The sequence below is a fragment of the Microtus ochrogaster genome, chromosome 8 (assembly GCF_000317375.1).
Source record: "Microtus ochrogaster isolate Prairie Vole_2 chromosome 8, MicOch1.0, whole genome shotgun sequence".
Taxonomy (NCBI): Eukaryota; Metazoa; Chordata; class Mammalia; order Rodentia; family Cricetidae; genus Microtus; species Microtus ochrogaster.
In genome coordinates this window covers 23,233,150-23,255,671 of record NC_022015.1, presented here as the reverse complement: position 1 = coordinate 23,255,671, position 22,522 = coordinate 23,233,150, and the positions used below count along the sequence as shown (strand labels likewise).

At 40.2% G+C, this 22,522-nt stretch overlaps 1 protein-coding gene across 4 annotated transcripts in view; it reads left to right on the top strand.

Annotated features, from left to right (window-relative positions):
* Window positions 1–22,522, top strand: part of Ate1 (arginyltransferase 1) — a 125,042-nt gene that overhangs the window by 18,110 nt on the left and 84,410 nt on the right. For 2 of the 4 annotated variants that reach the window (XM_005351368.3, XM_005351366.3), the window contains exons 4-7: window positions 4,555–4,658; window positions 6,402–6,656; window positions 8,246–8,472; window positions 11,073–11,201. In XM_005351368.3, the coding sequence (XP_005351425.1) occupies window positions 4,555–4,658; window positions 6,402–6,656; window positions 8,246–8,472; window positions 11,073–11,201 (715 nt within the window). Of the gene's footprint in view, window positions 1–4,554; window positions 4,659–6,401; window positions 6,657–8,245; window positions 8,473–11,072; window positions 11,202–12,012; window positions 12,142–22,522 lie in introns of all 4 variants that reach the window. The other 2 variants (XM_005351367.3, XM_005351365.3) reach the window with 1 other exon arrangement.

Here is a 22,522-nt window from a genome sequence, read left to right as displayed (position 1 = left end):
CTGTTCTTGAGCACTGGTCCTAGCATACAGCAGGGCAGGGTTGGTGGGGGGTGGGGGGGTCTGCTGGGGGGTTGCCCAATTATCTTAACTAACCAGCCAATTCTTTGTTTTCTAGTTACATGAAGTCAATTGTTTAAAGCTTTGTTTGAGCTGTTATGTACACTGAAACCTGTGAACACATTTCCCAACATCAAAAAAAAAACTTGAGCTAGCTAATTCTTGACACTCAGTTGTTTTCCTTAATCATTAACCTAACCCATAGTCTATACAGCTTCTCAAGTGAAACACAGAAGTCCTAGCCCTGTGATACTTCCTTGTTCCTGTTTTCTATCCTCTCCAGTCCCTGCTTTCTACCTTTGCTTATATTAATTTTCCCACTAAACTAATCTCTATCATAATCCCTTACTATATTTGTTAGAAGTTCTTAATTGTTAAAACTCTGTTTTGTATTCTATTATTATATAAATCATTACTTCAGTTAAACAGTACAGCTTAAGATGAAATCATCTTCATAATGATCCACAGGTAAAAATCCCCAGTAGAATGGGGTATTTACATGAGATAGTCACACAACATTAAAGGCAGTGGAAATCCTCCCACACCCATTCACACCATGCCAGATACGAGTGGCAAACATTTAAAGGCACAGCAGTAGTAAGAGACATTCTGAAGCCAAAGCCCTTGGGGCCTTGCCTATCTGAGATTCACTCACAGAGTCTGGCAGGCTGAACTCCTGAAGCTCAAGTGCCACCTGCTGCTCGCTCTTCTGACATGACCACTGGGAGAGTCTCTGCTCGTTTATCATATATTGCAAGAGGAAGCTTCTCTGATAATGGCTGACTGTGACATTGATTTACGGGGATAGCAGAATGTTGTTAGGACTCAGTTTATTGATATGTTCTTTCAGCAGAACAAAACTATTTGATTTTCCCTTAGCCCATGACCTATCCAGTCAGATTCATGACCACATGAGCAGTGTCAGACGTTCCGTCTCATGGAGTGGGTCTTCTGTCCAAGCAGAGAGTCCCACAGTGTTTGTGCCACAGTTTCACCGGCATAGCTTGCAGGCAGGTCACTGTTGTGGGTCACAGGGTTTGTAGTTGGGTTAATGGTTACCTTTCTCCTCTGGTAGCGTGCAGAGTACTTTCCAGAACCATGAACACTAGTCAGTAGATGTGAAGGCTCTAGGTAGGCACCAGCTTGACTTCTCTGCGTTCAGTGAGATATGTAAGTGTTATCAGCAAAGAGGCCTTAGCATTGGTTTGTGGAGAGCAGCCAACAGCCTTGGCAACAGCCGGGATGTTTGGAGGCCTCTGTGGAGCATGTCTGGTCAGTGACTCAACTCATGTAACCCACTCCCTGGATGTTTCGCTTGGTGGCAACAGATGACTGGTTGAGACTTTGTCTCTTCCATTATTTTTATTTCTTTTGTCCATCTATCTATCTACTTGTCTGTCTATCTATCTCTATAAATATACATAAATATATGTAAGTATATTAATATATTTAGGAAACTTCTAGAGTAGGAGTTTTCCATATGACCTCTCCAATGGCCCTTAATGTTAGTTGTTCCCCCACATTCCCTCTCTTAACCTTATTATCTACCCTCTTCCCCACTTAATTCTATTCCAGTATCCCCACTGTCTTTCCATAAGTATATATTCTATTTCTCTTTTCTGGGGGGGGAGACTCTCTTCCCTTTGTAGTCTCTTTCTTGATACCTAACCTCTGTAGTTATATGGATGATAGCATTCCTATCGAAGGCTTAAAAGCTAGCATTTATGTATAAGAGAACACACACACACAACACAGTCGGAAACCAGCTTTGACAAAATTTGAACATTCCAGGGTAGGAACATGATGAGCATTAGAATTATTAAGCAAAAGGATCAGAGATAGAAATAAGAAACAGAAACACATCAGAACAACATCAGGAGGGATGTTGAGTGAATAACTGATTCACCTTATTTATTTTTCACACACTTTTGTATACTTCACTCCAAAAGGGGGGGTGTGTGGAACAGACTTCATTAGCATGACATAAGGAATAAAGTTAAATTTTCTGACCTTTGGTCCAGGTGGGGTGGATCCACCTCTACACTCAAAAACTAATTAACCACACCCTAGGTCAGAATGTCTTGTTTGTAGCCACACCTGTTGTCAACAACTTTGAGAGAGCAAAAATAAGCTCAAATTCTGACCTCCAGTCAAGGTGGAACAGACTTCCAACTGTGGGCCTCACTACACACACAGAGGAGAGACAGACTAACTTTATTTGGGGAGTCTGGGGATAAGTCCTGATCTGTATTAAGTGGCATGCTCTCATCACAAGACTTAGGACGTGACAGTAGGGTCCTATTGCAGAACTCCTAGCACAAGTCGTCTTAGGAGAGATCTGTGCCAAGGGTCAGGCACCTGGTTTAGAGATTGCTTTTAGATGAGGTGAGTCCTCCAGGCCCAGGGAGGTCCTCCACGTAAGGGCAGATAGAGAGCAGGAAGCCTTGCTCAAGAGAGGGAGTTCCCATATTCTGGAGCTTAGAGAGAAAGGTGCTAGGGCACGGCAGACTGCAATGCATTCCAAAATTTCTCTCCTTTTTTCTTTTCAGTTTTTCATCTTTTTTTTTATTGACTCTTTTGAGAAGTTGCCCCCGTCTCCCCCTTTTTTAAACTCTCCTACTTAAAAATTTTTACCATCAGACTTTACTACTGAAAACAGTTCTTTCCCTTGTCTTTTTTGGGAGTGTTGCTGTAGTAAAAATTTTAGAGCTGGGGTGGTGGTGCACGCCTTTAATCCCAGCACTTGGGAGGCAGAGGCAGATGGATCTCTTAAGTGCGAGGCCAGTCTGGTCTACAAGAACTAGTTCCAGGACAGACTCCAAAACTGCAGAGAAACCCTGTCTCGAAAAACAAAACAAAAAAATTTAGAGATTTTTTCCAAGAAAATTTCAAGCTTTTCTTCTTGTAGAGTCTGTTCTTTTTGCAGTTTGTTTGGCACCTATCTTTGTAGGAGAGACTAAGAGTCTGGTGATTCCAGTTTTCAGTGTCCCAATAAAAATGTTATGCATCCAAAGAATGGGTCTTTTTTTTTTTTCTGTAGCTTTTAGGTAAATTGCTTTGGTTTGGCTATTGTGTTGGAGATTCTGTGAGGTAAATATTTTTAGGTCTGATCACTGTTTTGAGAGAAAACACGCAGTGCTGGTGGTCAGGGGTGAGATGGAGTTGTCAGCATTCAGTATGTAGACTTCTTTAGCTCCCTGATTTAAGTGTTTAACTGGAGGTTTCTCATTCTGCCTGGTGCCACAGCTGCTTTAAAAACAACCACTCAGAGGCTTAATATTAATTACATACTGTCTGGCCTATTACTTAAGCTTTTACAACTTAAATTAACCCATTTCTGTTAGTCTATATTTTACCACAAGGCTTGTGACTTGTTACCTCACATCTTGCTCTTTTGGCAGCTGCTTGTGTCTCCCTCAACTCTGCCTTTTTTATTTTATTTATTTCTTTATTTTTTTTTTTCCTGCTGCTTTGGAACCTGTTCTGGAACTAGCTTTTGTAGACCAGGCTGGTCTTGAACTCACAGAGATTCGCCTGCCTCTGCCTTCCCCTCTCAAGTGCTGGGATTAAAGGCGTGCGCCACCACCGCCCGGCCAACTCCGCCTTCTTTCTTTCTGTATTCAGTTTGGTTTTCCTGCCAAAGGCTAAAGCAGCTTCTTTATTAACCAATGATAATAAAACACATTCACAGCATACTGGGGGCATCCCACATCATCTGTATATGTGACATGCAGAAGACTGTCTTTTGCTCTTCTCTAACAGCTGCATTGTATGAGGAATCAACTATATGGAGTCGAGAAGGCGGTCTGACGTGGGACTGTCTTGAAAACAGATTTCGAAGGTGTCCTCCTAATTTTAGATGCAGCTTTGCTTAGACTTTCAGATGTAGCCACATGTCAGCAGTAGCTGGATTGTTAGGGATAAAAAAGAGCAGTGATCTCACCCTTCTTATCACTGTGGCACTTTAATACGGTTCCTCATGCTGTGGTGACCCCAACCATAAAATTGTTTTCCTTGCTACTTCATAAGTGTAATTTTGCTACTGTTGTGAGTCATAATGTAAATGTCTGTGTTTTCTGATGGTCTTAGGTGATCCTTGGGAAAGGGCCGTTGGACTCCCAAAGGGGTCACAACCCACAGGTTGAGAACCACTGAGAGGATTGAATACCTTACTGGGTTTTTCATTGTTGAGTTAGGATTCATACCTCAGTCAGTTAACTATTTATAAATCTGTTCCCTACCTTCCAATATTTTTGCCTTCTCTTTTTCCTCTGGTTTATGTGTTTTTCTCTTCCTCATCTTCTTTCTTCCTTTTCTTCAAATCTCTCAACTATAACTGTACTTACAGTGAATTTTAGAGTTTTGGAGTAGGATTAGAGGTTGCTTTAAATTACATCTTACCAAAAAACCCCAGACATGAAATTTGCTGCAGTCTACAATGTACTATCCTAAACTGACCTCATTAAAAGCTTTTAAAATATTCGCTTGCTTTTCTAGGTGTCGCCCTTTACAGTTTCAACCATCAAAATCTCACAAGAAAGTTTTGAAAAAAATGCTGAAGTTTCTGGCTAAAGGGGAGATTTCGAAAGGCAGTTGTGAGGGTAAGAAAAGATCTGGTCTGTGAAGTATTTCCTCTCCAAGGCTCCCATTTTCCCATGCCTCATTCAGGTCAGGTGGGGAAGGAGACTGGTATGAGGTAATCCTATAAAGCTAATGACACTAGCGACACTAGCATTTGTCTCTCCAGACCCTTCAAATGTAGGAAGTACAGACTAGGAGACTGTAAGAAAATTGAGGATCATTAGAAAGATGTTGTGACTTTTTAAACTGAAATATATGTTATTCAGATGCTTTGACAACACATCTGACTTGCGTCTAGTGATGTCCTTGTGACAGATGTAGCATGAATTCTGATTGGTCTTAATAGTAATAAAAATTCAGAGTCAACTATTGGGTGAAAACTGAAGGATCAGAGGAGCAGAGCAGCCAACCACTAGAGAATTCTTACCTCTACCAGTGCTCGGTCTGAAGGGCGATCCTGCCTCTACGAATCCTCAGACTGAATTTCCAGACTGCATCTGTTTCCACAAAACCTCAGAGTGCACTGAGCTCCTGTCTCCTTCTGCCTTATTTCTCTCTCTGCTCAGCCATATCATTCCTGTCTCTACTTCCCTAGTGCTGGGATTAAAGATGTGGCATCCCAAGTGCTGGGATTACCTTTGTGTGAGCTGTTTCTCTTTTAGACAGATTCAGTCTCGTGTAGCCCAGGGTGGACTTGAATTCCCAGAGGTCTGCCTGCCTCTGTCTCCTGAGTGCTGGGATTAAAGGTGTGTGTGCCCTCATCCCACCTGGCCTTTATGGCTAACTAGTGGCTTAGGTTTGCACTCTTCAAGCTTTATTTGTTAGAAACCAAACAAAATGTCACTAGAGAAGCTTCTAATCCTGGGAATCTTAGCTATTCATTCATTCTTAGCTTATTCATTTATTCCACAAGTAGGTTTTTTTTTTAATTTATTTAGTATGTATATAGTGTTCTGGGCACCAGATCTCATTATAGATGGGTATGAGCCATCATGTGGTTGCTGGGAATTGAACTCAGTACCTCTGGAACAGCAGTCAGTTCTCTTAACCTCTGAGCCTTCTCTCCAGCCCCACAAGTAGGTTTTGAATGTATCATGGTCATGATCTTAGTCACTGGAGAGACGATGGTTGGCCTAGCAGGTAAAGTCTTTGGCGTCATGCATTGTCCTGATTAGACAATTTAGAGTAGAATTGGCTTAGCTGGGGTCAACAAAGAGGCTAGAAGGCTTGGTTTTAGAGGTTAAGAGCTGATTAGAGCCTTGGAAATAGTTTTGGTATATCTCTGGTGGAATATTATATGTACATTATTATAAGAAATGTTTTGAAATTTTTTGGTGTCTAGAAATTACAGTCCTTATGTAAATTGATGATTGCCTATGTTTTCATGTGACCTATACATTTGGCTCTTTGTTTAACTTGTTATGTGCTTCTGACTTGTATCTAAAACTTATTTCATAGGAGGTGACATAATCACCAGGCCAAGGGGAAAGGGTTGAAATTTTAGGTCACAATTTTCTTAAAGACAAAATTGGTAGCCCAGTTGGATATCCAGCATTGGGAGCTTGACCACAGCTGGCACAATTCCTGGAGATACATTCTTCTGCTAGAGTAGTTTATCTCAGGTGTAGCTCCCTTGCTTTGGAAGGCACGAGAGTGGATTTGGCAGACACACTGCAGCAACCCAGTTACTTAACAGTTATACTAATCTAAATTGTGTCAAATATCATAGCTGATGATGGGCTTTCATTTTTTCTCCTTTGTAGATGAACCCATGGATTCTACAATGGAGGATGCTGTTGCTGGTGACTTTGCATTAGTAAACAAGTTGGATATAAAGTGTGATCTTAAAACACTCAGCAGTGACCTCAAAGGAGGCATAGAGAGTGAAGAGAAGAAGAAGGAAAATAGTTTAAAAAAGGAAGGATCTAAGGAATTAATTCATCCACAAGCTATAGAGGAGAAGTTAGGTTCTGGTGAACCATCGCATTCAATCAAAGTTCATATTGGTCCTAAGCCAGGTAGTGTATATTTTGTATAAGTTGGTAGTTATTCCTAGAGACCGATTAGGTTTTCTTGTGTTGTTTTGGGGGAGTTGGGCAGGGATTACAAGACCTGCCAGTATATAAGAGTAGCCCTATGAATGTATTAGTGTGAAGATGACATATATGGTCATTCACATTCATAAAAACCGGAAAAGAAATACAAAACCCTAAAAATTGGTTTCAGCTTATTCTCTTTTCTTGTTTTTATTCTTTGAGGATTTTTTTACACTGCATTTTGATCATACTCACTCCTCCCCTCCTCTTCCTCAACTCACTCAACTGTGCCTCCCCTCTTTTAAACCCACCCAATCCAGTTTGTGCTGCCTATATATTCTTGGATGTGTGCCTTTCACTGGAGGTGATCAACCCAACAGATGCACATACCTTAAAAGTGACTTTCCCACTCCCAGCAGCTATCAGTTGCCGATAGCTCCTTAGCTTAGGATGAGACTTTGTGTCCACCTCCCTTCCCTATGTGGAAATTCTCGTGTGGCCTGAGCTTGGATCGGTCATGCACATGTTGTCTTATCTGCTGTGCATTCCCCTGTGTAACTGCCCTGCTGTGTCTGGAAAACAGTTTTCTTGTAGTCATCCACAGCCACTGGCTTTTTAATGTTTCCAGCCTCTTCCCAAGGATTTGTAGGCCGTAGGAGAAGAGGGTGTGCTATGGAATTCTCATTTTATCGATCAGCATTCCACTGTCTTTTATTATACCTTGATAATAGTGGGTTCTTCCTCTACCCCTTTTCAGACATGGTCTGACCATGTAGTCCTGGTTAGAACCCGCCATGCAGCTGGGCGATGGTGGCGTACGCCTTTAATCCCAGCACTTGGGAGGCAGAGGCAGGCGGATCTCTGTGAGTTTGAGACCAGCCTGGTCTACAGAGCTAGTTCCAGGACAGGCTCCAAGCCACAGAGAAACCCTGTCTCGAAAAACCAAAATAAATAAATAAATAAATAAATAAATAAATAAATAAATAAATAAATAGAACCCGCCATGAAGAAGGGGTTGGCTTGAAACTAACATATCCACCATGTCAGCCTCCCAGGTGCTGGACTTAAAGGGGTGAATATACCCATATAGTTTTAAAGAGCTACCAGTTAATTACATGTTCTTTTAATTAGAACAAAATTCATTAACCTGAACTAGTGAGCACTATTTGGAGTTACAAATATGTTACAGTGAGCAAGGACTCTTCTTAATTAAAAGAAACAACATGCCCATCACTCACCAGAATTTGTTCTAGATTAAAAAATCCCTAGAAATGTCCGAGTGAGGCAGAAGATCCTTCACGTAGTGATATCTTTTGCAGAAGCAGAAAAATGGGCAGATACTTAAAATATGAAAATAGATGGAGGAGTGAATGAGCAAATGCCTTTACTAACAGAGCTGCGCTGAGAAGTTTGTAGACTGTTCGCCCTTTTTGACTGCCCCTGTCTCTAGGGTAGAGTTTTAATGATCCTGGGAAACTTCAGTGTGAACTCCGGACCATGTAGTCTATAAGACGTGAAAAAACATTTCTAGGGTCAAGTGTATTGCCCTAATATTTTGGCATTTTTTTTAGGTAAAGGGGCTGATTTGAGTAAGCCTCCCTGCCGAAAAGCAAAAGAAATGCGGAAAGAAAGGAAAAGGTTAAAACTCATGCAGCAAAACTCAGCTGGAGCCTTTGAGGGTTTCCAGGCTCAAGGTCAGCCAGCATCTTTGTTACCAAAGGCTAAATCCAATCAGCCCAAGTCACTTGAAGATTTAATTTTTGAATCTTTACCAGAGAATGCGTCACACAAGTTAGAGGTACTTGGAGGGGTTTGTGGCTGTTGTGTTGAATATTTATTTTCTTTGTACTGATAGTTACCTGTTGAGATTTTATTATTTAGCATTTGTGTTACAGTAAATCAACTGCTATTTGAGAAAAATTCTTTAAGACCTTTAGAAAATATTTTAGGCAACTATTAAAATTGTTTAAAAAATTTCAGTTGTAGCACGTTATTAATCAGGGTACTCTGGTCTTTTGTGTTACTTGGTTGCAGTTAAGTAGTTTAAAAATACAAAAGCATTTTAAAATTAATTTTATTTTAGAAGTTAAAATGGTAAAAGTTTTTATCATAATAAGTAAATGAATTTTACTATAATATTCCAATCTAGGTCTTGATCAAGGTAGCACCAGTGTCACCCTTGTAAACCTGAACCTACTGACACTACTGTCTTAGTTAGGGTTTCCATTGCTGCGGCAAAACACCATGAACTAAGAGCAAGCTGGGGGAAAGGGTTTGTGTGGCTTACCCTGTTCATAATCAAAGGAAGTCAAGATAAGAGCTCAAACAGGGCAGGAACCTGGAGGCAGGAGCTGACACGGAGGTAATGGAGGGGTGCGGCTACTTGCTTGCTCCCTATGGCTTACTCAGCCTGCTTTCTTATAGAACTCCAGGGAAGGCACAACCTGCAATGGGCTGTATGCTCCCTCATCAATCACTAATTTAGAAAATGCCCTACAACCAGATCTTTAGAAGCATTTTTCTCAATTGGGGTTCCCTCCTTTCAGATAACTTGTGTCAAGTTGACATAAAACTAGCCAACACAACTACCAGATCCTTTCTCACTAAGAAATCCCAGCCAGCCTGGCTATAAAGTGAGTTCCAGGACAGCTACATCTGGTACATAGAGAAACCCTGTCTCAAAAAACCAAACCAAACCAAACAAACAAAAATCCTAGCTTTAAAATTTTTTTTTAAAAGATTTATTTATTTATTATGTATAAAACATTCTGCCTCCATGTATGCCCGCACGCCAGAGGAGGGTGCCAGATCTCAGTACAGATGGTTGTGAGCCACCATGTGGTTGCTGGGAATTGAACTCAGGACCTCTGGAAGAGCAGCCAGTGCTCTTAACCTCTGAGCCATCTTTCCAGCCCCTAGCTTTAAAAATTTGATATGCTCTTCTCCCATTTTTCCCAGACTGTTTCATATTTCAACAACAAATTGGAACTTTTAATATTAATTATATATAATAGAATTATTTTCTAAGACATTAACCATGATATTAAAATATTGTTATTTTAATATCATAAAATACCCTTATACTTGATTGAATTTTTAGCTTAATGTTATCTAAGGATATTAATGCTAATCTTGATGGGCTGGAGAGATGGCTCAGTGGGGAAGAGTGAAGACCTGAGTTCGAATGTCTAGCACCCTTGTAAAAAGCATGGCTGTGTATGCCTATAAACCCAGTTTTGCCGGGTTTAGGCAGGCAGAACCCCAGAGCTTGTTGACTAGCCAACCTACCTAGCCAAAGTGGTGAGCTTCTGGTTTAGTGAGAGGCATTAAGATGTACAACAATGGAGCTGCATTTGGCCTGCCAAACATAGGCATGCACTGCACATGCACAGACACACAGAAATTTTAAACCGTTCACTGTAGATGTATTTCAGACAAATTTTAACAGCTTTGATTATTACAACTGCTTGCTACTTTGATACAGGTTTTGAATTTCCTCCTCCCTGAATTGTAGAGAATTGATTGTATTACTTAAAATACTTTAAGAAGAGGTTTTAATCATTTGATCATAAGTAGTTTATTCAGGGAGCCAACCACACCTCAAAAATAGTTCTGCAGGTATCAGTAATTACATTTTTAACATGGTAGTACCCAGGGTGTGAGGAATTTGTTATTTGCTGGGTATCACTCTTCCCTTTGCCAACATGAAGTGCCCAGTTATGCCCTAATTGTAGTACATTTAATTTCCTTTTGTTACTGTTTTATTAGTAACAATTTTTTCCCAAATTTTGGTTAGTAATTAATAAGATAAATGTCAGCTAGTCTTGTGCACAGTTACCATTTTTAACTTATTTAAGGCCCAGAAACTTTTGTTTTTGACATCATTACAGCGTAAAGGAAACCGAAGAGAGTCTATGTATACTAACTGTATAGTGAAGTACACACACTTTGTGAAAGTTGCCTCTCATAGTTATAGGGTTAGTTGTAGGTTTATAGTTTATAATGATGAATAAACTTGCCCAAAGGTCTAGTTACAGTTCTAAGTAATTCTGACTGATTGACTTTTATTAAGTTGTGGACAACTTAAATTAAAGAGTGCTTGTGTTGTCAGTGCTAGAAGGACCTGTCAGTTCACAGAAGAGATAGACATATGTAATAAGTCAGAGATGAGACTTAAATATACAGGATATCCTCTGTTGCTTCCTTTAAGTAGACTGGATATTATAGCAATAACTTTTCTTCATTTACTAACAGTTGATTTTTAATGTTAAAATATATGTTTATGCTTCAATATTTGTTGAAACATAGTTTTCTGGTTGGGAGTTTCTGTTACTGCATATTCTGCAGAAGTGAATGAATGAATGAACTAATAAACATTGTTTTTAACCCCTTCTGAAGGTGAGGGTGGTGAGATCTTCTCCACCAAGTCCTCAGTTCACAGCCACATTTCAGGAGTCTTACCAGGTCTATAAGCGTTACCAGATGGTTATTCACAAGGACCCACCTGATAAACCAACTGTGAGCCAGGTCAGCGGGCCAAGTGTGAGGTCTTGGTTTAATTATACTTTATTTCTGTTTATATCCAGTTTGTAGCTCATCTGCACAAAGTTAAGACTGAGTGAGTGGACATTCTGTAAATGTGAATTCACTGTTGTCATGTTAAGTACCAGTTATACATAATTTCAAAGTGGAAAGTCACATGTGAGGTTGCTTTTATTCAAAGCTGCTGTGTATGAACACATTTATCTATAAATAGTGGTGGAGTTTCAAGTTCAAGACGTAGGAGAAGAAGGTGTACTTGGCCTGGTGTGTTATTATGCTTCATCCATGTTAGAAAGTTCTAGAAAGAGTTCATAGCAGCTCAGTTATTCTTTATTAATGGAATACCTTACATAAAAGATGTGTAGGAAAAGGAAGACTGTAGAGACCTTTAGTAGAATCCTTGTCCACTTTTAATTTTATATAACAGATGATTAAAAAAAGTGTGGGGGATGAAAAAAGCCTAAAGCACTTCATTCAGAAGAGGTGGCAGAAGTACTGGCTAAGACCAGGTGCTAACAGTAGGCACTAGTGTATGTAACAGCACAGCTGACTGGTAGAGGAAAACCAAAGCAGAAACAAATTGGCTCTTAGGAGTTTAAGGTTTTCCATGAATGTTGGTCGAAAGTTGGCACTCAGGCCTAGTTCCACTTAGCTCCATTCCTGCTATTTCATGGCAAATCCTGGGCTGAACTTTGGAGGTGGTTTGTGGAGATCTTCCTCTAGCCTCATCTTCAGAAGCGTGTCGACAGGTAGCGTTGGTTCAATAGCATTGGCTTCTATTTCCCTTGCTCTGAAGGTGAGGCTAGTACCCGCCTCCTTTGAGGATCCAGAGTTCAAGTCATCCTTCAACCAGTCCCATTCTTTATATATCAAGTACCAAGTGGCCATTCACAAGGAGACACCTGTTGAATGTGGAAAGTCTGAGGTACTGTCTCTTAACCATTTTCCTTGTATTGACAGATTGTAAAGAAAGACAATGTATTTTAGCTGCCAAGTAGAGCTGATAACTCTTAAGTGTCTTTTACTGAGCTTTTGTGGAAAGGATTCAGACCTTGCATTTTAAATCCTTTATAAGAAAAATTGTAAATTCAAGAAGTTTTCTTACACAGTTTTCTCACTAGAAGCCTGAAAACAGAGTTATTAGGGGGGTTTGTTCTCCAGTCTAAGTCAGCAGGCATTTACTGCTTATCCCTTCGAGATTATTGCAGATAGCGTCATCTAACAAGCACTTGTTGAGAGAGGCTCCATTTCTCAGGCTGTGGGTATTAAATGAGAGAGAATCTACAGTTGTCACAGTGGAACAGTGACGTGTTGGAATAAAGGCACAAACAGGTGCAGAAGTGACACTGAACCAAGCTTCGGCAGATGCGTAGGAGTGTATCTGGACTGAGAGAGAGAAGGGTGTTCTTGGCAACAGTTTGAGCATGATCAACGGTGTGCAGGCTGAATACCAGTGTGCCTGAGGACCCACTACTTAGCTTAGTATGGTCAGAGCATTAGCTGTGTGTCAGGTGACAGAGAATGAATGGGCTGTGTAGATTTAGTTAGGAGCCAGACTTCTTTTAAAAGTTATTTTGGAAGCACTAAACACCCCAATGCCATTCTCCATTTCAGCGGTTCTCAGCGTGCTGCCATCTTTATTTTTGTCTCCCTTTCATGCCTTTGCTGTTTGTTTTGTTTTGTATTATTTTGTTCCAGATCTCAGCCATTGTGCCATTTTGTCTGTCAGTGCTTTACTATGTATGTGTCTTGACTTACTAAAAAGTTTGATAATGAGCTAAGACAATCTAGGAAGAATTAAAAATATGTATAGAGTAATTTAGCTACTTAGAAAAATCAGCTTGGTAGGCAACAGAAAACAAAGCCCAGAAGAAGGCTTGATAGAGCTGACCTGCATTTTTCATCTCTTTCCATCTCCGTCATTTTGTTCCTCTAATTCATTACTGTTTTCTTTTGTAATGCATGATTATTTTCTTGTATAACATTTAATCTTTTTAAGATTTTCAACTTAAATTTCTGCGTCATAAAAATATCTTGAAAGTGCCTAATCTAGAACTTATTCTGTGGATTTTACTTTACAGGGTCTATTTCAGATTTATACTATCTTCGTTCCTTTTAGATACAAAAAAAGTATTACCTCTATGTATCTCTAGTTTCTCTTGTCTATTCCCTTTTTGTGCAGTTACGTTACTGTTAAAACATATTTTATGTATGTTATAAATCAGTCATATTTTATATGATTTTGTGTGTTGGGGCTGAAGGGATAAGCTCAATGGTTAGGAGTAAGTGGTCTTCCAGAGGACCTGAGTTCAGTTCCTAGCACCCATATAAGGTAGTTCAGATGGAACTGTAGCTTTAGCTACAGAGGATCCAATATTCTCTTCTGACCTCCTTAGACAAGCACATACAGCAAACTTTCATGCAGATAATTAAAAATAAGAATAAACCTTTAAAAATGTTTATGTCTTTTATAAGCTGAGAAAAAGGATAAGAGTAAATAAACATTGGGGCTTGAGAAATGGCTCAGCAATTAAAAGCCCTGGCTTCTTTTCCATAGGACCTAGGTTTGATTCCCAGCACCTGCATGGCAGCTCACAAACATCTTTACCTCTAGTAGAGGAATTTGATGCCCTCTTCTGGTCTCTGTAGGCTCTGCATGCATCTGGTACACAGACATGCATGCAGGTAAAACACCTGTAGACATAAAAACAAATGTTTAAAAAAAATAGCTATTTATAATTTGTCTTATTAAACTTACTTGCTTCTTCTGGCTTTTGTTTGTTCCTGCTGATTTATGATCACTTAGACTGGTATCACCTCCGGACTCTAGTACAGTTTTCCCTGTCCACTTCATTACAGCCTCACTGTTACTGCATTCATTTTCTATGCGTTACTGCCCCCCAAAAAACCAAGTATGCGCTCGCTGTTTTTACAGCTGCTTTTTTTTTTTTTTTTTTTTTGAGGCAGGGTTTCTCTGTGGCTTTGGAGCCTGTCCTGGAACTAGCTCTTGTAGACCAGGCTGGCCTCGAATTCCCAGAGATCCGCCTGCCTCTGCCTCTGGAGTGCTGGGATTAAAGGCGTGCGCCACCACCACCTGGCTTTACAGTTGCTTTTTAAAATCAGTGGAGCAGAGAAAGGCGAGTATGCCCTAGTAGTTGAGAAGCCTCTGTGCCATCTCTTTAGAGGCCCAGCCTTGGAGAATGTGTGTAGCCTCCGCCGTGATGCTGGCTTCAGTAGTATTCTGTCTCTTCCCTCGATCTTCCCAAACGTTTGCTTCTGTTGGCTTCACGTGCAGCCTTCTGTGCTCTGCTGGTGGTTTGTTTTCAGCAGCACTCGGGTGTTTGTTTCTCTGTAGTCAGATGTAATTAAATCTCGATTTCGTGGGGGGGGGGGCAGTTTTTGAGGGCAGTCATTGAGATTTGCTCTGATCTGAGAAGATTCTTTCTCCCTTTGTCTCCCTTTCTGCTTTTCTCTGGTAAGTCCCCTGGCCCACAGTCTAGCTGTTGCTCAGAAGGAACTTCTGTATCCTCTTAATTGCTTACCACCATACTCTCCGCCGTTGTCAAGAGAGTTAGAATTCATGCTTGGACTCCCCCATAATTTGTTCCAAATATAGCCAGTTCTTTGGGCAAGTAAAGCATCTTCCTTCTTTTCTCAACATTCATTTGGCCTATGTAGAGTTGTTCTGGGGTTTTGTGTTTTTATTTTTTGTGACTTTCCTACATAATTTATCCTAAGGGTGCTGTACATAGTTCACACCTTTGATCTTCTTCTCCTAAGATAAATAAGTTGGAACTCCTGACTCCCAGGACCTTCCCACTTACTCCATGATAGTTCTGTGTCAGGAGGTGGTTTCTGCTGTACAGGTGACCCTTCGCCTGCTGCGCTCCCATCCTTGTCGTCCCCTGTCTGTGGGGCATCTGCTCAGAGACAGGGACTGGGCACGCTGCTTTGTTCTTCCCAGTTGTGAAGTGTGTTTTGTATGTGGGGGTGGGGATTGATTTTGATACGGACTTCAAGAGAAATTCCCCCTATATGATTTTCAGTTTTCTCCATGAACAAATAGTTAGTGTTCCTATGCTTCAGGAGACGAAAAGCCAAAGGTGTTGTTTTTTTTGAAAAGCTTCTCTTGCCCTGACTTGGTTTTTGAGACTATAGTAGCACATTGTAGTATGTAGTTTTGTCAGTGTACAAAATTCATTTTGGCTATGTCATTAATCATAAAATAATCCTTTACATTCCTTAAGGTTTGTTTTTTTTTTTTTTGAGAAATTTGAAAAAAAGGATATGTATAGACGCCTTAGACATTCTTGATAGCAAGTCAGTATTTTTTTTAGTAACATTTTGAGGAAAGTATCGTGTAGTTACACATAAAAAGAGAGTATATAGGATTTACAGAGTATTCCTGTATGTATTTCCAGTATGATTTTCATTCAGGCAGGTGTCAGATTTTTCAGAAAATAATATTTATAAATCAATAGGTGATTTGTGAGTTACTTCATGTATAATACAGTGTAAAGGCAACATTTAAGAGTATTTGCTTTGTAAAAGTCAATAGTTTTATATAAATATAAATGTGATATTTTGCTGAAAATTTGATGTTGAATTCTAGAAAAATGCTATTGTTTAATAAAAATTATTATACGCCAGTTTCTTAAAATAATTGCAAGGACCCTTCTAGCTCTGAATTGTTTAACAAGCTATAGTTGTATCCCTGACAGCCTCAGATTTTGTGCTTGCTGATTGTTTTCAGATTTTGTTAGCATTATCTGACACAAAAGCTGAAAGAATGGTGGCCTCATACCCGTGTGTGCGTGCTCTAAGTTGACCCGTGTTAGTTTTTTCCTTGCTTTATCTTTTCAGAGTGAAGCATTCTAACTTACACATCTGACATTTCACTCCTAAATTCTTCAGCATGCATTTTCAAAAAGGGAGATATGTTTCTTTCTTTTCTTTTTTTTAAAATTTTATTTATTATATATGTAGTGCTCTACCTGCATGACAGAAGAGGGCACCAGATCTCATTACTGATAATTGTGAGCCACCATGTGGGTGCTGGGAATTGAACTCAGGATCTCTGGAAGAGCAGCCAGTTGCTCTTAACCTCTGAGCCATCTTGCTAGCCCGGGAGATATGTTTCTATGTAACACAATATTATTATAAACCTAAGAAAATTTACTTTCATTTTTAGGAGTGTAGGTGTATGCCTGTAATTCCAGTATTTGTGAGGCAGAGGCAGGAGGATTGTCTTGAGTTTGAGGTTAGTCTGGTCTAGAGCTCTTAACTGAGCCTCTTCATCCTCCTCCATACTGCAATCTAGGAGACCAGTTCCCAGGTCTGCACCAGGTAGCATAAAGAATGTCTCAAAGCATGTGGGTTAGGAAAGTTTCTTCTTCTGAGGACTAGACTCTATCTGAGGATAAATAAGCACATTGTTTCTTTTTTTTATAATTATTTATTTATTATGTATACAATATTCTGTCTGTGTGTGTGCCTGCAGGCCAGAAGAGGGCACTAGACCCCTCTACAGATGGTTGTGAGCCACCATGTGGTTGCGGGGAATTGAACTCAGGACCTTTGGAAGAGCAGGCAATGCTCTTAACCTCTGAGCCATCTCTCCAGCGCAGACACATTGTTTCTGATGGTAACTTAAGAAAAAGGACAAGCACGGGCTTTCCTAATGGCAACCTTTTATTTTACTTTATCTTGGATAGTCTTCTTTCTTGATAATCTCTCTACACAGTTACATTTCTTTACATACAGTTAGATATCTCTCTCCTGCATAGCCATCACATGCTTACATAAGTCACAGCTCTGTCCCCAGCTACATCTGCCTTTCAGGATGCACACAAGCCCTTCTCTCACATTTCTCCTCTCTCCTCTTAAAGCAAAGCCTCTGGACAAATAGGAGCCACATTTTCAGGGTCACAGAGCTCTTCTTGAGTAAGCAGTAAGAAACAGAGCCAAACTGACCACACAGTTTCTCTCAGGCTGGGGGATGGCACACTGATCAGCCAGTGAGTAACGCTTGACCGTCCACGTAGCCTTAAGTGGTCAGAGTTCCCAGACAGAAAGAGACATTGAAATTTAGGACTTAAACAAACAAACAAACAAACAAAAAAACCAGTTAGTTGGCTGAACCTTGAGGTTGGGAGTATGTGCAGAAAGTCTGTTGCTGAGAAAGTTATGTCTACTCAAGTTGCATCATGCCTGACCTTGAGTCAGCAATAAACACCTGGGAAATTGTTTTTGTGTATCCATCTCCAGCGGCAACCAGTTTGCTTCGAATTTATTCTGAAGTCTAAAATTAGCTGTCTCTGTGACTGAGAATACTATTACTTTATTGTGTCAATCTGAGTAATGAAAAATATCCTAGTATTTCTATTCATCAGAATTATAGAGTGTAATCAGAAGTCATCTTCCTGACCATCCACAGCTGAATGTGTGCCCAGTAGATGGAATTTATAGATGAGATAAACAAGCGGGCAGTGGGGACAATACCATAGCTGTGGCTCATGAGAAAAATTATAGACAGAGACAAAATTATACATAGGCAATGGTCTCAGAAGTCTTGCTTCACAAAACTGTCCTCATCAGCTAGTTGCTTGTCTGCTGGGTCTACCTTGTATATATCAATTGTCATCTGCTGTATATTCTGGATGGCCTCTGGTAAAGCCGTTGGTACCAGCAGCTCTCAGCACCTCCATTATGTTGCTTTTTAAAAATTGTGGGTTTGATGACTTTGACATTAAAAAAAAAAAAAAGGTCTGAGTATTAGCTGCTCTTGCAAAAGATCTGGGTTCGATTCCCAGCACCCACACAGTGGCTCACAACTGTCTGTAACTCCAATTCTAGGGCTCATCAGCAGCCCTTCTCCTTCCAGTACAGTACTTATTTTCAGAGATTTGTTTTGTATTTAAGTTATGTGTGTGAAGGGGAGGGGATATGTACTGTAATTTCAGGGGCCTGCAGAGCACAGAGGTATCGGATCTCCCTGGAGCTGTTGTTATAGGCAGTTGTCAGCTGCTTGAAGTTTGTGCTGGGAACTGAAACTGACTTTGTTCCTTTCTAAGGGCAGCAATAAGTACTCTTAACAATGGATGCTGAGCCATCTCTCCAGCCCTGTGTTCTTTTCTATCATTGCAAGATAAGTTTGTTTTTGCATGAACATAAGCATGATTTTTATTTTGTGTGTATAGGTATTTTGCCTACACATACCTACACAGATGTTTACAATGCATACAGAGGTCAGAAGAGAGGGCATTGGATCCTCTGGAACTGAAGTTCAAACAGCATGAACCTCCATGTAGATGCTGGGAATTGAACCTGGGTTCTTTGGAAGACCCAGTGCTCCTAACTGCTGAGTCATCTCTCCAACCCCCAGGACAGTTTTCTTCATTCAACTACAGATGCATAATTATAATAATTCATATTGGTTTTTTTCCCTTCAAAAATTTTGAGACAGTATCTTCAGTATATAGTCCTGGTTGTCCTGGAATTAGCTTTGAAGTCCAGGCCAGTCTCGAACTCACAGAGATCCACTTGCCTGAGATTAACAGAGTGTTCCACCAACACCTGGTAATTAAGGCTTTTTTTTATCTTAAAAATTTATATGGTTTGATGAGAAACCTGAGCATTGAAATTATATCTCTGACTTTAAAAGGTAAATCCGAATAAATGATTTTCACTTCACTTTTTACATCTCTGAAGCCTTCACAGGTGTAGAGCCGGTTTGTGGTGAATTGCTGCTTACCCGGGGCTATGCTCTGGCATTGTCTGTCTTGGAGTTTCATTTCTTTTGCCACCATTTAAAAACTTGGGTACCTGAAAAGAAGCCCTTGTGTTATGATTCTTGTAAATGTATTTTTGCTGTTGATTCATGAAGCGATCTTGTACAAATGTGAAATTTGTAGTGATGGGGTTATAGGCTGGTATGCTTTTACTAAAAGCTCATTTTAAAAATTAGCTTGTAGATCTCCCTATGACAGCCTGAAATAGAAGGATCCCCACTTCTGGGAATACTTTCTTTTTTTTTTTCTCTTTTTTTCTTTCTCTTTATTATTATTATTATTACAAATTTTCACCTCCTCCCCTCCTCCCATTTCCCTCCCCCTTCCCTCATTCCCCTCCCCCCCTCCAGTCCAAAGAGCAGTCAGGGTTCCCTGCCCTGTGGGAAGTAAAGGTCCTCCCCCCCTCCTCCATCCAGGTCTAGGAAGGTGAGCATCCAAACAGACTAGGTTCCCACAAAGCCAGTACATGCAGTAGAATCAAAACCCAGTGCCCTTGTCCTTGGCTTCTCAGTTAGCCCTTATTGTCAGTCAGCCATGTTCAGAGAGTCCTGTTTGATCACATGCTCCATCAGTCCCAGTCCAGCTGGCTTTGGTAAGTTCCCATTAGATCAGCCCCACCGTCACAGTGGGTGGGCGCACCCCCACGGTCCTGACTTCCTTTCTCATGTTCTCCCTCCTTCTGCTCCTCATTTGGACCTTGGGAGCTCGGTCCAGTGCTCCAATGTGGGTCTGTCTCTATCTCCATCCATCGCCAAATGAAGGTTCTATGGTGTGGGAATACTTTCTTAAGGGAAAGTTATTTGTATTCAAGTACACGTGATTGATTGGGCAGCCAGTGTGCAAAAGGGGATCAGTCCCTCTGGTCCCTTTCTAACCATCAGAGACGCTGATGGAGCTGCAAAAGGGCTGGCTGGTGGAGTGTTGATTTGCTGCCTGACTTCGCCACCAGGTGGTGGTCTAAGTCTGAGTCACGTTTGCTCTTCCCTTTGTGCTCAGTGCTCTTCCTGTGTGATGTGCAGCTTGATGTTTGCAGCCCAAGAAGTAAGGAAAATGCTGTTCGTGTTTGTTAGAGTTAGACATACTTGCTTTGATTAAAGTGCAAGCACAAGTGGTTCATCACGTGTGAATGATTTAAATGTCTTGATGTTATTTAACTCAGAAGCTTTCAGCTTCCTTTTCTCCTAGTAGTTCTACTTTATCATATTTAGAAAATTACCCAAGGTATCAAAGTAATGCAGAGGCAGTCACATGGAATCACATATTACATTATAGAGACTGTGCTCTACCTTATAATTAGCTGAATTTGAATGATGGAGGATCTGAGGGTTCTGAATTTGGGGGAGGTATTGGGATTGAACCCAGGGTCTGATGCTATGCATGTACCCTACCATTGAATTATACCCATGGCCTCTAGAAAAACACTTAAAACCCGAGTTAGCTTGAATACAGTAGAAGTCTTAGGTAATTTAATTAAACATTGCTTTTTATGAGCAATTTCAGAGTTAGGATTCAATGGTATATTATAGTCGATCATAAACTCTGTAAGAATTTAGAATTTGAAAGTTGTTAAATTGCCAAAGGGTTTAATTCATTTACTGAAATTCTTTAGTGCAAAGGTAGTGTTGAATTTCCATCTTAATGTTAGTAGTTATTTGGGGGGAGAAACGAGGAAGGGGAGTTCAGGCTAGTTCAGGGGAAATTTTTGCTTACAGTTTGTTTCTGTTGCTTAAAATTTCCTGAACATTGTCTCAGATTACAAGTCAGCATCACATATAACATTAGTGATAAGAGGATCTTTATATGTAGCTTAACTTTCTCCTTCCTTCCTTCTTTCCTTCCTTCCTTCCTTCCTTCCTTCCTTCCTTCCTTCCTTCCTTCCTTCCTTCCTTCCTTCCTTCCTCCTCCCCCTGCCCCCCTTTCTCTCTCTCTTTCCTTTTTTGTTTTTTGAGATAGAGCAACAGCCCTGGCTAGCTTGTAACTCTGTAGACCAGGCTGACCTGGGACTCACAGAGATCCACCTGTCTCTGCCTCCCGAGTGCTAGGAGTAAAGGTGTGCGCCACCACTGCTCAGCCAAACTTTTCTTATATAATAGAGAATTACAGAATTTGTCCGAAGAAACATAAGTGGTTAGTGCAGGGCAACATGTAGAAAAGTTAAGTACTTTTCATATCAGATTATGGGACTACCATATTGGAGGGCTGAAGTTGGCCTAAATAATTAATATAGAATAACTAACATCAGTGAAGGAAGTATTGAAATAAACAAATTTTTCAAAGAAATTTTTTCCACATTCTCAGAAAATTTAAAATGACAACCTTTCCACAGTGTATTTTGTTAATGTCTATTCTCAAACAGAACTCTCAGCAGAACTTGTCTGTTATACTGGCTTTTGTGTGTTCTCGGGAATATTATTTTGTTCTTGTTGTATTTCAGCATCCCCTGTCCTCACCATTGTCTTTCCCACAGAGTTGCTGGTCTCTGTCACCTCTCCTGTTTCTTACTTTTAGTACTTGTATTAGTTTGTCTAGTATTCAAATTTGTTCCCTTTTTAATTTTGTGGTATATTTGTTAAGACACATAAGGTACTGTTTCAGAGGCCGTAGTACAGTTAGAACCCAGTGAATAGATGAAGGATCCTTTGGTTTTGTGGAGCTTCCATTGGGGGAAGAGGACTGGAGATGGCCAGAGGCAGTCATTACATAGCAAGCATAATGGAGTAGTAGTTTGCAGTTAGTAGGTGTTATTATAGAAAAGGCAGATAGAAAGGTGGTTTAGAAATATTGGTCATTACTGGAAAGCCAGGTTACCAGGTTTATTGTAGTAATTTAGAAAATGGAAAAAGACGCTTGAGAGATGCTTTGGTAAAATAATTTAAAATTTTTATTCTCTTTTAAATTATGTGTGTGTGTGCGCCTTTGTGTGGATATGTGAGCACAGTGCCAGCTGAGGCCAGAGGTTTCAGATCCCCTGGAACTGGAGGTAGATTCATTTGTGAGCTGTGTAATGTGGGCTTTGAGAATTTGAACTCTGGTCTTCTTCAAGTGCAGTACATGCTCTTAAGCTATGAATTGTTTCTCTAGCACCCAGGCACTTTTTGTTTCTCATGTTAACCATCATTGTTTTCTTCAGGGACTTTGTCTTTGATTGAGATCCTGAAGTTCTGGAATAGGTTTGTGCCTGAGCTCTATCTAGTTAGGTATAACTTAGCTAAGTACAGTAACTATTGCAAGTAGTTGTACACGCTTCTGTTGTTTTCTGAAAGTTGAGGAAAGAAATGAAATGAAAGATGTGAAATAGCTTGTTTGGTGTGAAATGGATGATAATTCTGTTTTTCAAATTTATTACATTTATTCATTTATTAGAGGCAGGTGGGAAAGAGGAGAGGACAGATTGTAGTGCATGAACTGTGATGTTTAAGTAGAGTTCAGAGGACAACTTGTGGGAGCCAGTTCTGTTTCCTTTTAGATTTGTTCATTTTATCTTATGTGAGTGTTTTGCAGGCCTGCATGTATGTG